Source organism: Parasteatoda tepidariorum, chromosome 3 (genome assembly GCF_982258835.1).
Source record: "Parasteatoda tepidariorum strain Cologne lab strain chromosome 3, Ptep-v5.0, whole genome shotgun sequence".
Classification (NCBI taxonomy): Eukaryota; Metazoa; Arthropoda; class Arachnida; order Araneae; family Theridiidae; genus Parasteatoda; species Parasteatoda tepidariorum.
In genome coordinates, this window is record NC_141757.1 from 1,279,879 (window position 1) to 1,296,144 (window position 16,266).

General features: G+C 34.0%; 1 protein-coding gene across 9 annotated transcripts in view; it reads right to left on the reverse strand.

The window, feature by feature from the left end:
• The window catches only part of LOC107453633 (twitchin), a 264,438-nt gene that overhangs the window by 215,092 nt on the left and 33,080 nt on the right, over nt 1–16,266 (reverse strand). For 6 of the 9 annotated variants that reach the window (XM_087158571.1, XM_087158570.1, XM_087158568.1 and 3 more), the window contains exons 16-19: nt 14,222–14,458; nt 14,100–14,139; nt 11,408–11,501; nt 1,814–1,918 (exon numbers count right to left, since the gene is read on the reverse strand). In XM_087158571.1, coding sequence (XP_087014697.1) covers nt 1,814–1,918; nt 11,408–11,501; nt 14,100–14,139; nt 14,222–14,458 — 476 coding nt within the window. Of the gene's footprint in view, nt 1–1,813; nt 1,919–10,749; nt 10,819–11,407; nt 11,502–14,099; nt 14,140–14,221; nt 14,459–16,266 lie in introns of all 9 variants that reach the window. The other 3 variants (XM_087158572.1, XM_087158573.1, XM_087158569.1) reach the window with 2 other exon arrangements.

Consider the following 16,266-nt stretch of genomic DNA (forward strand, 5'->3'; position numbering starts at 1 on the left):
ATCAGAAAATTTTAAACGTGTCTTTCATCGGTTTAATAAAAAGAGGATTGTCTTTACGAACTGCTCATTAAAAAAGTACAAAATGAGTATATTTCAAACCACACTATATAGTAAACGATATATTAATAAAAAGGATTTCTGTGTGTCTCAACAGAACTGTCGACGTTCTTTAATTTGGACAAAACGTGTAAGTATTAAATTTCCCTTTCAATTAACATTTGCTACAAAATAAGCGACTGACGCATTTCATTTCAATTTATTGTTTAAAGAAAAATAAGTTACACCTGCTAATTTTCAATTCCTTTTAATGAAAAAATAATCATTTATTGCACGTTCTTCAAAATGATCATAAGATGACGTCACCAATGAGTATAGTTAAAGAACCAGTCCATTAAAAACCACGTTTTTTTTTATTACTTTTTTTATTGTGACTATATCGGAAAGTGTTTCTGTAAATCTAATTCATCATCAGGAAGAACAGGACAGAAAAGAAACTATTAAATGGATTTCATTCTGCCGGCAGAGGGTTTGCAGTTTTATGATAATAATTTATTCATTTTTGACCATTCCTCCCTCATAGAGCACAAACGCCATGTTATAGTTTAAAGGCTGATTTTTTTTCTCTCTCAATTACACTGGTAACAACGATTCGCTTTTATGAACCTTGAGTGATGCTGGCCGGTAACAGGTGACAATGTGATCCTACTTACTTTCTTTTTTAAAAGCTGAATTTTATGTGAGCGGTTATTTGAAGATGTTTTTTAAGTAACTGAATGAGCAATTCAATAAGATCTAAGGGTGTTTAACAAAGAATTACAACTGTTTGGCAAGGGATTCGAAACTTCAAAGCTCCTCAAGCTGCTTTTTAGGAATTTCGTCCAACCACTTCGAATAAGTGCCCAAGTAACATAAATTCAGATGTAAAATTCATATTTTATGAAATGACTTTAGAACAGATTACTAAAATAGTTACCCGCATATAAAATTCAGATTTTATAAAATGAAGTTAGTAGGATCACCACAACCATGAAGTATGGCCGGGATGGGTAGGACACTGGGCACATGTCCAAGTGGACGTGGGTTCGATCCCCGTCGGCCGAAGACTCCCCCGTGTAGTAAACGGTGACTGATGCACGTTAAATCTGTCGAGTCACAAAGTCTTCCATGTTCTCATAGCAAATCCTACCTCTGAGGGTACTGATCCAGGAATATCTTTGTCTTCTGGATAGGGTTCAAAATGACAAGGCTACGGAGTTGAACATAAGTAGTCATTAAACCCAAAATCGGGTCGGTTTTTCAAGGACGGTTATAAAAAATATAAAACCATTAAGGATGTCCTGCTGATGGTTTCCATCATGAGAACTACTCGAATACTCGGGAAACATCTTCAAATAGAGCCCTAAGTAAGGTATATAAAATTCAGTTTTCTTAAAGTGACGTCATTAGGATCAAATTTTCTGCATCTTTGTTATCAACCAGCCAAGGCAACAGCAACTGAAGGCTCGTAAATGCTAATCGTAGTTAACTGCGCTTGCATCATTGCATTCAAAGCAATTTTCAGTTTTCACACTAGAAAGTAGGTATTCGCGGGTTGTAGGACTACCATAGGAAGAAAGTGGTAAATTAATAATTTTTTTTATTTAAATGGCCCGTGAGGAGCGTGGCAGCAAAGAGTCAAGAGAACAGCTCATTTAAATTGTAGACCATCCAATAATAGCCGATTAATAGAGAAGAAGAAGAATAGCAGCAGCTGAGGCAGAGAAAAAAAAAGTAGAGAAGAGAAGCTTGATTGAGAGAAAAGATATTCTCCAACCTCAGAGTCTTTCACTACTTTTTGGAGAATGGGCCAATCAGGAATCAACTCAGCTAAAGAGGGACGACGACTTTCCCGTGATCCTCTGCGTTCATCACCACTGCTCTACAATAACAACAACACAACAACACAGGTCAACAAACACATATACATTCCCATTGCAATAATGATGGAACAATTATAACAGTTCAATCATTATGCAATGACTATAAATGTTATTTACAAATCTTAATTCTACATGAAAGGTTAGTCATGTTTGGGGCAGCATTAACTAAAGGTTAAAATATGACATATCTGTGGGTTACCTTTTCCCCACCGATGGAATAATTTTCAGGCATTGACGTGAATCTATCTGGTTTAAACTGGTTTCGAACTTTCTTGTGTGCACATTTTCTAAGTGGTGATCGATAGATGGCAACAGCGTGTGGAGAGTCACAGAAGAAGGAAGTACGTTAGTTTCTCTATTGATTTTCAAATAGATCTTTTAAGTTAGGAAACTGAATTGAACCAAAAACTAGATTAAAAATAGTTCTAAAAGAAAGAGTCGTGAAAATTGTAAAAAATATTTTTAGCAATTGAATACGAAAAATAATAAGAAAAAGACAAATATCGTAGTACATTCCTATACAATTGAAGAGAGGAGGAGAGGGAAGGGTCAAATGCATGGAACCGGTCATCTCCCCAGATGGCGTATTCGATTGTTGCGAAGTGTGGAGGATTATTTTAAAAAGAACGATGCAAGGTTAGTCTGACGTCCATGAAAAATTGATTCGAGATGGTAAAAAGAAACAGGCAGAGTTGAAAATGATCAAAAGAAACCACAGAACAGCCTCTTTCCCTAAAAAATAATTGTAGAAAAAAAAATTAGGTTGCAGCGCGAACTAGCATTGAGAGCTTGAGAAATATTCCGTGCAACAGCGGGTGGGTGTAACACGAACCGACAACGCGCGAAATTTTCACAAAAGCAGTATGTAAAACTGGAAAAAAAAACCAACGATATATTATAAAAAATTTGTTTTGATGTATCTCAAATAGGGAATATGAACGAGTGTTTTATTGTCTTTTTCTGGAAATCGAAAAGAAAAAAATGTCATTGCAAAAACTACTGTCTATGAATATACAGTTCTTTCACGACTGCAGAAAGCTTCCTACAATGACCATTTTCAAACTGACAGAGTTTCCATGTGGCTGCCCGAATAAAAGTTGGCTTAACAGACTCTTGGACACGTATAGAACAAAAAGCATATTGCAGATAAGGTAGGTACTTTATTAAAGTCGCACTAGGGCTGCACAATGGGCTAATGGCGACGGCCTGGGAAACATCCCTGAAGATGATCCGAAGATATACCATCGCAATTTTGATCCTCTGGAGAAGGGATGGCTCGCCTGCTTTGGTAGCCAAACGACCTGCGAGGGAAGTCGAGCACTTTACGGTAGAACAATTTAACGAGGAACGATAACGTGCACCCTTCGCAGGCTGATCAGAGTGGTCACCCACCCGCTTACTGACCGCAGCCAGTGATGCTTGACTTCGGTGTTCTACTGGGAGCAGTGTATTTAAGATAAGTTCACTGCGGGACCTATTGCAGATACGAAATCTCTTTTGGTGTGGGGCATGTTTCTTTCGTACCTTTGTGAAGAAGTGAAAAAAAAGGCTACACATTTAAAATCTTAGGTTGAAGTCATCCATCCCTCAACTGCTATGTGTGTGTTTTAACGAGCCTTTCAAGGACAATATGAAAAAGGGCAAATTGAATAAAATCTGGTTTCCCAACGAAATTGGAAGGGTTGATTGCACCCTGTGTAAAGGATGCTGTATTGATGAAAATTTTTGTATATGCAATGCACTTAATGCCACCCTCATTATCCAAATGAAAGCGAATCTCTGAAGATGCATGCACACATGACAGACTTTAATGAACTATTTAGATAATTTGACCCAGAGTTTGTTGGATTTTGATATTTTTTCTAAACAAAATTTTTTTTAAATAGCTTTTTTCTTACTTTTTAAATGTCTGAAAAAATTTTGGAAAAAGAAAATGATCTGTTTCGTAAAAAGCATTTTTTCCCCCGCTTGATTCTGCCAATTAAAACTAGCATCGCATGAGTAAATGCTTTTTTTTAAAGGTCAGACCCACTGTTTGAAGAACGAAAAGCACCCAATAAAGAAAAGAGAAGTCCCATTTCACAAAAAATCATTTTGGATTCAAAATGACTCATAGTATGACAATCTTTATCTGGATATAATAGAGGGTCATTCCATTGTTAGTATTTAATTTAATGAATTAACATTTTAGACACAGTCCTATAGATATCGATTAAATATATAATCATTTTTATTGATAGATTTTATATTTGCCCTTTTCATAAAATTTAATTTCAGAACAAACAATCACTTTAATAATCTTTTGGGTACTACAGAGAATGTTAGTACATTTTTTGTTAGATTCTCTAATAATGTGTTTTTAATATGAATGCTTTTTGAAGCCAAACATCACGCCGTAAGTCAGGTAAATCTAAAATTAAAAGCTGTTGATGAATCATTCAAGAATATTCCTTGAAATCCTAAAAACTTAAAATAGACTTTTATATACTGTCAATTCAATCCAAGATCTTAGTAAAAGATTAAAAATACTATTATTTTGTAGAATATGAAAGCAATGTCATAAGCCAATATAAAAAAAGAAGAGATCCTACCGCTTTGAAACAACATGAATACAAAAATAGGCGATGGCGCGAAAAAAAATTTGACGCAAAAAGGAATGAAAATAAGATCGGTTATTTCTAATTATTTAAGCAAGAAATTAATTTCTGTTCCTATTAAATGACTACAAAAAAATAGATTCATTTTTATTTACTCGCCACTGACCCTGCTCCTAGACACTGGGGGTAAGCAGTGTGCCAGGAGTTTTTCAGCTACCCGTGATGGCTATTCATGTAAATTTAAAAAAAAAAGTTGGGGTTGAGTCAGCTAACTTGATTACTAATTTCTAATAAGTTACCACCATTTATGATTTTGTTAAGTTTTATTATTCCACTCATACTAAAAATAGGTAAAACACACAACACAACATAAACAAAACATGCATACCCCACAATCGACCACGGACTGGCTCACAATAGCAGCCAACGTGGTTGATCACTAAACACGCCTCACCACTGACCCTGCTCCCAGTCCTTGGGGACAAGCAGTGAGTCCGGAGCTTTTCAGCTACCCGTGATGGCCATTTATGTTAATGTTAAAAAAAAACCCGTGACGTGACTAGCTATTTTATATTGTACTGTTATCGTCCATACTTTGAGTCTGTAATGTAACGCTGCTAGTCAATCAATGTAAAATTACTAATTAACATCTGATGTGATAGTTTTAACAGTAGGTTATTCAAGATCTAGGTGTCGACTCAAATTAGACACACAACTTTTCTCCCAATCATCTTTAATCCGGATAAACACTAACTGCAGCACTTTGTGACTATCTCAAGGTGCAAACTAAACAATATGGGCCTAATTAGGTTAAATAACTAATACACCAACTTAGGGTACGCAATTAATTAGATCTAACATAAGTTTCTAATCTTGTTCTGATGCAGTAAGCCAAATTAGATAAGTTTGTTTCCCATGATACTAATTTTTCAAATTCAATAATTTACAGGCGATGAACAACACCATGATGGAACCACTAGAAGATATTGGTAAACACCAAACCCATTATCTAACCAAAGTAAGGATGGTTTGACAGATTAACATCCAATTATGACAAGTGATTTCCACTTACTGCCATAATCAACTATATAATCAACTAATACTCCCCTTGTAACAGGTCCACAGGTGCGGTGCAACAATAATTCTGATGAATTGTCGTTACTTGTGCGGGATAGCCTGGTCGGTGGGGTGCCGGGCCCATGTCCAAGAGTTCCTGGGTTCGATCCCCGCCGATCGAAGATTCCCCGTGTAGTAAATGGGGACTGATGCAAGTTAAATCTGCCAAGTCTCGAACTCCATCATCCCACAACAAATCAAAGCCTCTGGTAGTACTGATCCAGGAGTTTCCTTGTCTTCTGGATTGGCTCAAAATTACAAGGCTACGGCGTTGAACATTAGTAGTCGTAAACCCAAAAATTGGGTCGGCTGTTCAACGGTGGTCATAAAATAAAATAAAATACTTAGAAATTACATATCATCAATTATATATTATCAGCCGTGGTGGCTCAGGAGAAAGAGCGTTGGTCTTCCAAGGAGATAAACCGGCTTCGAATACCACCGATGGTGGGTCGATTTGAATCCGCATCCAGCTTGCACCAACCACAGTGCTGACGTGAAATATCCTCAGTAGTAGACGGATCATGGGTTAGAGCTCCCTTGCCGCCAGGCTAACAGTGGAAGGTTCACGTGGTCTTCCTCTCCGTGTAACGCAAATGCGGATTAGTTTCATCAAAAAGTCCGACATGAAAGTATCCAGGAGTTCCATTGTCTTCTGGATTGGGTTCAAAATTACGGAGTGGAAGGCTACGGAGTTCAACATTAGCAGTCGTTAACCCAAAATTGGGTCGGCTGCTTAACAACGGATATAAAATACTTCGAAACGGAGCCATGGTGGCTGCGCTAGCCTCTCAATGAAGTGAACCAGGTTCCAATCCCGGCGATGGCAGGTTGATTCGAATACCGAACTCAGATCGCCTCGACTACAGTGCTGACGTAATATATCCTCAGTGGTAAGCGGATCATGGTTTAGAGGCTAACCGTGGGAGCTTTTCCTCTCCATGTAACGCAAATGCGAGTTAGTTCCATCAAAAGCGAATTTCTCCCAATACAGGAGTTCCTTTGTCTTCTGTATTGAGTTCAAAATGACAAGGAACTTTAGAAACTCAAAATGGCAACAACGGTTATAAAATAAAATACGGATTGAATATAAATTAGTTTCAATCTGTTAGAAATAAAGACGTGAGAGGATCAAAAGTGATAATAGGATATGTGCTTTCCTACCCAAACACTCATTAATTGTTTGTTCCCATTAATACATCTAAATTTGAAAATAAAATGAATGTGATCTTTCCCAAAGAAATTTCATTATAATACAAATACGTTCACGGATTTCTTATGTGATAAATGTAAAGTTAAGTACAAATGGTTGGCTTTTCTTTCATTGATTGAGAACACTAATCAAATTGATTCGGATATCCTTTGATTTTATTTACGTCTTTTAATTAATTTTGATCCCTACTTAGAATAAGAACACATACTGATTGAAACCAACAACCTTTCACATAAATTTCAAACTTCTCACGATAATTATTTATCAAAATAGATAATAAATATCTCGTCCATAAATAGATGGGACATTATATTATAAGTAGAGATTGATTATTTAAGGTAGTTCGATTCTTTAATCAGTTATTTTATTTGTATTTCACTGGGAATCTTTGTGCGTGTTATAATTTGAAAGAGCGTTCATTCCTCATGGTAGGAGAAGATATAAAGTAAACGTGCGCTTATAAAACAACTTATTTACATTTTACTTTTCGAAATATTTTTCACATTTTGTGTAGTAATCTGTTTTCTACTTGTCCTGGTTTAAATAACTTAATTCTTCTTAAAATAAAAATTTGCTTTCGAAATTAATTTGATTCTTTAAAAAAAAAAAGTGTCCATTTGTTGTTAATTCAATTTTATATGAAACCACATTTATAACCATTATCAATCTCTTGTAAAACACCTGTTTAATCTAAACCAGTGTCAGTAGGGAGCGCAAAACAAGGTGTAAGTAAAGTGATTATTTGAATGCGTTTTTTTTCCTTTTTGTAGAACTAAAAAAATTAGTTTTCTATGTAAAGGGAAAGCATTTTTTGATCAGATAATATAGTTATTAGGTAAACATATTTTTAGCCACTATCATAATAAGTTGATATTTTTAGATCTGTTGTATTTAAAAATAAGCGTTAAATTACTAATAAGCAATATCATGATTTTTCAAACGCAAGATTTCTTCCTGGGTTGAGTTAGAAAGCATTATTTGCATAAATCTGAAATCATGTTTATGCATATTTTTTTTCCATATCGCATTTGTGAAAACTGAAGCAAAATGAATGCATGTTAAACTAATTGATTTCCATAAAATCAAAATAATGTTATTAGAAAGCAACATTTTTTTGTAAATAAATTTTTCTGAATTGTGAGATATAAAATGATTATTATGGGCACTGCATAATTAATTGGTTTAAAACATAATGTTAATGAAATTAGATAAGTTTGTAAAGAAGAACTTGAATTTTGTGTGCAAATGGAATAGAATTAGAAACATATATCCCACACGTATGCGTAACATAAAACATCCATTAGATTTACGATAATCGTACGAACGAAGATTCTACGAAACATACATGGTAACTATTGTATGACATATTTTAAGCGAATGAATTTTACGGATTTTTATAGTCAAAAACTGCATTCCACTAAACCAGCAACTTCAGTCAATGTGAGAGATAAATGTTTTTTTTTTATACATTTTTGAATTCATGGTTTTCAATAAATAAATATTGGAATCACTGTATCGATAGTTATAAAACATTCCTTTCATTAATTTAGAAAGTTTCGAAAAATGAACATTTTAGAATGCTAAAACAAAACCTTTATTTTAAATTCATCTTTCTTTATTTTTTAGTCACATTTAGTACAATATTTAAGAGTGTAAACTCTTAAATATTTAAGAAAGCAAAAAACGACATAAAAAAATTCTATATCTCTAAGGATTCTTTTTTCAGAAACTTTCTTATTTTGTGGAGTTTCCAAAAATAAGAAGCAAGAATTTTTGATAAAAAAACAAACAATAGACCTGGAGAAATTGGCAATCAGGCGTTATATATATATTTCGCAAAAAAAAAAAAAAAAAAAAAAAATTAACACCCTGAACAACTCTTTTGATGTAAAGATCTTCACGTTCTGGGACTCAATCTTAATGGCTTGAGGGGATGACCTATACAATGCTAATTAATAAGTGCAGATGATATTTTAAGTTACGGACACAGAAACATACCCTTTCTTCGACAGATTCTGACTCCCAAAATGTAGGGAGATCAGGACAGTGTTACAATAGTTTTGTGAATTTTACTTTCTGCCTATTTCGCTATATCTCGAGAATTTTTACGCGAACATTTTTGCACATTATTATAAAATTTGCTTATCTAAAGATATTTCCATGCAAAAAAATTGATTTTAGTAAAGATCTATTATTTTTTATTATTTTGTTTAATAATGGACGAAAAAATGTTGAGTTGTTATCTGTACAATTATTGCATCGTTTTAGAGAATATACTTATAGATGGCAAAATACAAAAATCGGTTGAAGAATTCCTAAGAAATTGAATTTCATAAAAGCCAGACATTTAAAACTAGATTTCCACAGGAACCATTCGACCGATTTCACTCAAAGTTAGCATTTTTATCTCGTAAAATTATATTCTTTAAAATGATACAGAAAATTGTGTACCTTAGAATTCAAAAAGGTTTTTCACAACCATTATTAAATAAAATAATAAAAAAATTATAAATATTTACTAAAAGTTATAGTTTGAATAGAATTATCTTTGGATGAACGCATTTTATAATTGTGTGCAAAAATGTTACAATTTGTTTAAAATGTTTTCGAGATACGCAAAAAGTAAAATTAACATTAAAATGTTGGAGCGCTCTGATCTAACTATTGAGACCCTAATTCCATGATTGTGGTCAATCCCCATACTTTTGGGGTTAGAAATCAGTCCATCCTCTCTCCAGCCATTAAGATTGAATCATCAAACGTTATTCAGAGTATTTTATTTTGAGTACTGTGTACTTTTGAGTACTATATATACATATATGTACATACATATATATACACACATATATACATACATATATATACACACATATATACATACATATCTATACACATATATACATATACATACACACATATACAGGGTGTCTCAGTTAAGCGTTTCAGAACTTCTAAGAGGGGTAGGGGGCGTCCTGACGACTCGAAATCATATAGCAATGTGGGGTCGGAAATGCTTTCCTGAAGAGGTGACGTACACAGAAGCACCTTAAAGTAAAGAGACCGTAAGTGAAAAATCGCTATAATAATACATTGAAAGAATTATATGGCCTCCTCGGTCACCCGACCTATCATGTCTTGATTTCTGGAGACATATGAAAACACTGGTTTATGACACCCCTGTTGATAATGCTGGTTGCAAGAATCGCAGTAGCTGCCTGCGAGATATGCCTGGAGTATTGCAGAATGTTCGAATGTCCATGCGCCGGAGATGTGAGTAGCCGGTGGCAGAAACTTCGAACACTTACTTTGGCCCATGTACCATATAATTTTTTCAATGTATTATTATAGCGATTTTTCACTTACGGTCTTTTTTCTTTATGGTGCTTCTGTGTACGTCACCTCTTCAGGAAAGCATTTCCGACCGCACATTGCTATATGATTTCGAGTCGTCAGGATGCCCCCTACCCCTCTTAGAAGTTCTGAAACGCTTAACTGAGACACCCTGTATATATATACATACATATATACACATATACATACATATGCATATGCGTACTTATATATATATATTACTATTATTATTATTATTATTATATATATATATATGCACATACATATAAGTATATATATATATACTTCATTTGTTTATTACATATCATTAAAAAATAAAATAAAAATTCAAAATGCTCGGTTTTGTAAAAGCACTTAATCAAAATCTGCAAAAAGAGAAAAAGTTATTTCTTTAGCCAAACTATCTATGAACAAACAAATGTAAAATTTAGTACAAAATACCTATTTAAAAGGCATTCCTAAAGCAGTTTCGAAGGGAAAATTAAAAAAAAAAAAATGAAACAAAAGAGGTTTGTAGCGATGAGGTTTTGTGAAGGGGGAAAAAATGTCGAACCTCTTCCTTGTAGAGCAGCCAATCAGAACTGAGTTCAGCCAATGAATACCTTCGGAAAATTCTTTTCTCCTAATATTATGGGTTCATTAGTTATTTAAATCACAACAACAATCAGACAGGGATTCCCAAATACTCAGAGCTAATTCAATATTATTACAAACTTTAGAAATGGAATTTGAAAGAACAATCAGGTTGTAATTGCATATGTTAAAAATCACAATTTTGTTTCTTAAATTTCTCTCTCTCTAGCCACTACCAGAATCTTTTTCTATTCAAAGCATTTGGAAATCCCTCCTCTTAGACAATGAATCGGCTTATACACTTATTTTAATGCTAACATGAGAAAAAAGGTGTTAATCATCCATTATGAATATGAACAGATCAATATTGAATGAAATAAAAAAAGTTATGATACATTTCCTATAAACACATTCTGATACTGAAAGAAAAAAATAATAATTAACAAATAAAAAAAATGGCCGCTTAACAAAATGTAATGTGGGAAAAAATAATATTGGATTTTATTCATGTTACACGTCTTTTTTAACTATTAAAAAATAGACTTAAAAAAATTATTAAATATGTAATTATTAAAAGAAGAGCATAAAGAAGGAACATTAAAAGATGATAATGAGTAAAATTTCTAATTAAAAAATACCTTTGTTTCTCTGAGAGATGGTCTTCTCTCTTTCTCCGGTGGTTTCAGGTTCCAGTTCGGATCTTCCTGGTCTTCCTTCCACTTTGCATACTGCCTGCAAACAAACGTATTTATTGAAACAATATCATTATAATAAGGGTCTTTTTCTGGTTCTTTGGCACGACTTATATTATAACCGTCGTTGAACAGCTGACTTGATTTTGGGTTTACGATTACTGATTCCGCAGTTTTGTCATTTTGAACCCAATCCAGAAGACAAGAGAACTTCTGGACCAAGTTTGGGGAGAAATTTGCCTTCGTGGATGACTTTCTGATGCAACTAAACCACATTTGAGTTGCATGGAGACGAAAACCTCCCACGGTTAGCCTGACTGCAAGGGAACTCTAACCCGTGATCCACCTACTACTGAGGAGATTTTACGTCGGCACTGTGGTCGGTGCCAGCCGGATGTGGAATTTCGACCAGCCATCGCTGGGATACGAAACTGGTTCATTGGAAGGCTCTATCCCTTCAGCCACAACGGCTCACAACTCATCCTAGATAAAATTCGTCGTGAGCACAATGCGTGGAGTTACGCCGGATGCAAATGGTGGCTACGTCGAATTATAGTCGCGAAGAATTGTGCCCACGATCAACTGTTTCGCTGCGCGATGAATTGACACGAAAATGTTTCAAATTGTATTTTGCTGTTAATATTGTGCTTTTCTTATCTCTCGCAGAATTCAGTGTCTCTAAAACCTTAATAACTTTTGATCTAATGATCCTATTTTCATGTACTCCATCTGAATACCCACAAATATGCAAATTTAAGCAGATGATACGTGACAAAATAAAATACAAAGAAGTTCTGAATAAAACTGCCCCCCTTAGAATATTTGGGATAATCAGAAAAATAGTGTCCCGCTAGAATTTTAATTACCCATCTCAAAGACTCTTAAAAAATGTTCTGGATTTTATTAGCATAATTCGCATACAATTCAAAACTTTTCCGACAACTTATTTGTGAATAAATGAGTAAAAATATTGTTAAAAAAATCGTTTATAAAATTAATGTGAAATAGGCGTAAAGTAAAATTAACTGCTGCAACACCATATTTTGAATCTCAACGGGAAAAAAAAAAAAGATTTATTCAGATAACGTCTGTTCTAATAAATTATGGTTAAAGTCTTTAAGATTGAATGCTGTGATTTTGTTTTTGAATTAATAAATTTTTTTATTAAACGTTTTCTTAATTATTTGATTCCTTTGAGTTTTATTTGAGGTCATTTTTAAATTTTGCATTTTTATTTTTTGACAGTCTTGAATACCTCAGAGCAGTTATAAAAATAGCTTTGCAAAAGAATTTTATTTAATAGGATGACGAAAAATGGTCAGTTGTTCAAAGGATAAACTATTCACAGCAGGAGAAAAACCCTGGTGTGTAACTGTGCCAAAGTAAAACGCAGCCTCTATTTTCTATAGACAGCTAAGAATCCATCATCCTTGTAAGTGGTAACACTAAATCACGAAAACTGGCTGTTTACATTTGTCAAATATTTTATGACTTCTAAATAATGGAATGCCTCTAATTCATCTGCAATTTTAATAGCTTATAAGAACACAATCAAAACAGCTTAAATATGAATTACTTTTTTTCTCCATCCATTTTTATTCATATCTAAAGATGGGAGCACGTTTTATTTTGTAAAAGCTAATAAAAAATTATTTCTGCTTCACAAAACAATATTTATTCAGCAAAAACCTTTAATAATAAAGAATAAGCAATTTTTCAGTTTCTGTGAAATCAATCCTTCTATTTTTTTTAAATTAAAGTTTTTAAATAAATAAAATATGCTGCGCAAAAGACTTTTTAAAAAACACCTTGAATTCATTCGTATTAAGCTTTTCATCCCTGTACTGAATTGTCTCGAAAAAAAACATCCTTTGCTCATCGCATATAACATAAAATCTTCCAATCATTTTATATGGTATTTATATATAATGTGCCACCTTTGAAAACAGTTTGAATAGGTTACAGTGAAGGACAGAAATGGGTGGTTGTTGACTTCCACCGGTTCACACAATCGTTTCGGTAAATGTCCGAAATATATAATGCTTAAGTGCCACTGGCCGGTATAGCCTACATTTATGTTTTTTTAAAGGTTCAGTCGCCACTGCCCAGTATGCATTGAACCGGTAATCCGAACACTGATGTTTCTCCTCATCTATCCTCAGAACATATTAAAATAACGATTAAATATAATATCAAATCGGATATCACACATATTTTAGACATTCCCCAAAGCGACTTTGTAATTCTTGATAATCACAGTTGAAAGTAGACTTTCGCTTGATATCTATTATTCACGATAACAAATAGGCACCTCAGTTGCATATTCAAACAGTTGAATAAAACAACCTTAGAAAGCATCTTATTTCAAAAAATAAACAATAGTTGAAGAAATCTCCTCCGCATACACGCTATGAAAAAAAAAATTTGTTTTGTTTTTGTTTTTTAGTTGACTCAAGCTGTTTTGGGGAAATGAGTTTTTGTGAAAATATAGGTGGTTCGTCCTCTTAGGACTAACGTAAGCATCTTAGTTTTCTTAAAAAAGCAAATACAGTTTTTTTTAAATGTATTTTACATTTACAAATTTTGTTTAGATCAAGATTGCGTAGCAATTCATGCTATGCGAAGACAAAAATCTCACCTTTTCTTCAACATGGCTCTGAAATCCATACCACTTTCATCTGGAAGGATAAAAAAAAGAACATTATTCATCACATTATTGAGCAGCAGCAGCAGGAAAGAAAGAAAGAAAGAAAGACTCACCGCTCACAAAAAGGCTGACTTCTTGATTGTCCTCTCCCACTTCATTGTAGGCAACAATCTTGTATTTGCCTTCATCCTGTGCTTTCGATTTCCTTATACAGAGTGCAACGGTGTTGGAATTGCCGTCCGTGAAGATCTTGTACCTCCCACCTTCGAATATCTCGGAAATACCTTTGTAGAAATGAAACTTCGGAGCCGGGTTCCCTTCCACTTGGAAAGATATGTAGGCTGTAGCACCTGTTTAACAAACATCCAGCGCTGTCATTAGGTTGCAGACGACAATTCAAAAACGCTTTCATAGAAGATTTTCCCATTTCACAAACGATAGGGTTATGACATAACGATACTGAAAACACATATTCTGTGGGGTTTTTCTTATAAATAGGAACAAAACTTCAAAAAACCTTACGTATTAAACAACTAGCGTTTAATTCGAGCAAGGAATAATAACATCCACGCGAAAATAGCCGCTTGATAAATTGGAGGTAAACCTAAATTTAACATAATATTTTTCTTTAAAAGAAGTAAAGAAAACTTCTCAAAAACTACGATGTTGTTTCGCAACCATCTGCAAAAAAAAAAAAAAGCCTCATTGTGTGCAAATATTAATATGAAATGCGATGGCTCAGTGAAGAGGCACTGAGCGTTGTGAAGAGCTGCCTTTCGATTCCTGGTGGCAGCTAGAAGCCCCAGATCAATAAGTAAAAGCTTCTCCGAGAAGTAAAGGCGGCCTGCGCGCAGTTCTGACCCCCTTGTTGCCACACTCATGCCGTTGGTCATGAAATAGTGGAGCCTTGACCCTCTTGGGCCACAACAGGCAGTTGCGGAAATGCTTTACTTTACTATTATTTTTTTTCATCAGAGTCTGCTTTCAATTAAAAAATTTATATTTAAAATGAGAAAGTCTTTTTTAATTTTAAAGATAACCAATACAGATTCAAATTTTAGAAACTAATTTTGTATGTGTGAATCAAATATCAGCTATTTTGGGTAAAATAAAAAATTTAAAAAAAAACATTCATTTGCTTCTGTAATCATTTAACTGAACTAAAATTATTTAAAATCCAATATGGCGAGGGTATTTATCAGATTTTACTGCATATGATATCCGCCCATTCGTCTTACCTTGTTACAGGAAGTATGTTGATTGTAAAGAGATAAAATTTCGTGAAGAACTAACTTTTTGTTGCATGTGCTTGATTAGGGTGTGGGTGATATAAAATTATTTCGAAACCGGTAGTGATTTTTTTTCCAAATGGTATTTTCCCCCAAGTCAAAATTCTTGATGGTCCCATTAAAACATTTAGATGGTTTATGTCGGTTTCAGTGCTATTCACGATAGTCCAACATTATTGGATGGTCACCATCATCCAACATTTTTCATTATGCTTTCATGGTTTTTTGATAGGCAAACAAACTTCCATCATTCCATGATGGAAAACGCTACTTCAATACTATGATGATTAACTATCAAGAGAAGTTTTATTCTCGTGGGCCAACAATCCATGGTGAGCCCTGATGGTTCCAGCTATACATTTCCATTATTTTTAAATGGGAATTCTTGTTTATTCTCAGGAATATACCATCAAAACAATTTTTTTTTATTTGTTGGACCACTATAAATCAGACCGAATTCCTACATTTGGATGATGGTTTTCATGGACGTTCAAACATTTAATTTTTAAGATACTACTCTGATGGAAATTCATGATGATCCATAATGGCACAACAATGCATTTTCATGATAGTTTAATAATAACAAGGAGGCTTCGCCCCCTGCTCGCTGGCGCTCGCCAACCCCCGGAACTGCTTTCGCAGTTCATTTCGGATTGCTTCGCAATCCGATGCTCGCTCATTGGATACGTTCTTAACGTCTAGCTTTTGTATACTTTTTTGAACACTGAAGTTCCGAAAACCTTTCGCTGTAGAAAATTCTAAACCTGTGCATTTCAATATTAATTTGAAATTGCAAACAGTTCGCATATTTTTCTTAATCACACTATTCTAAATTTCAGTTGTTGAGAAAAGTAACTTCTGTAAGTTTT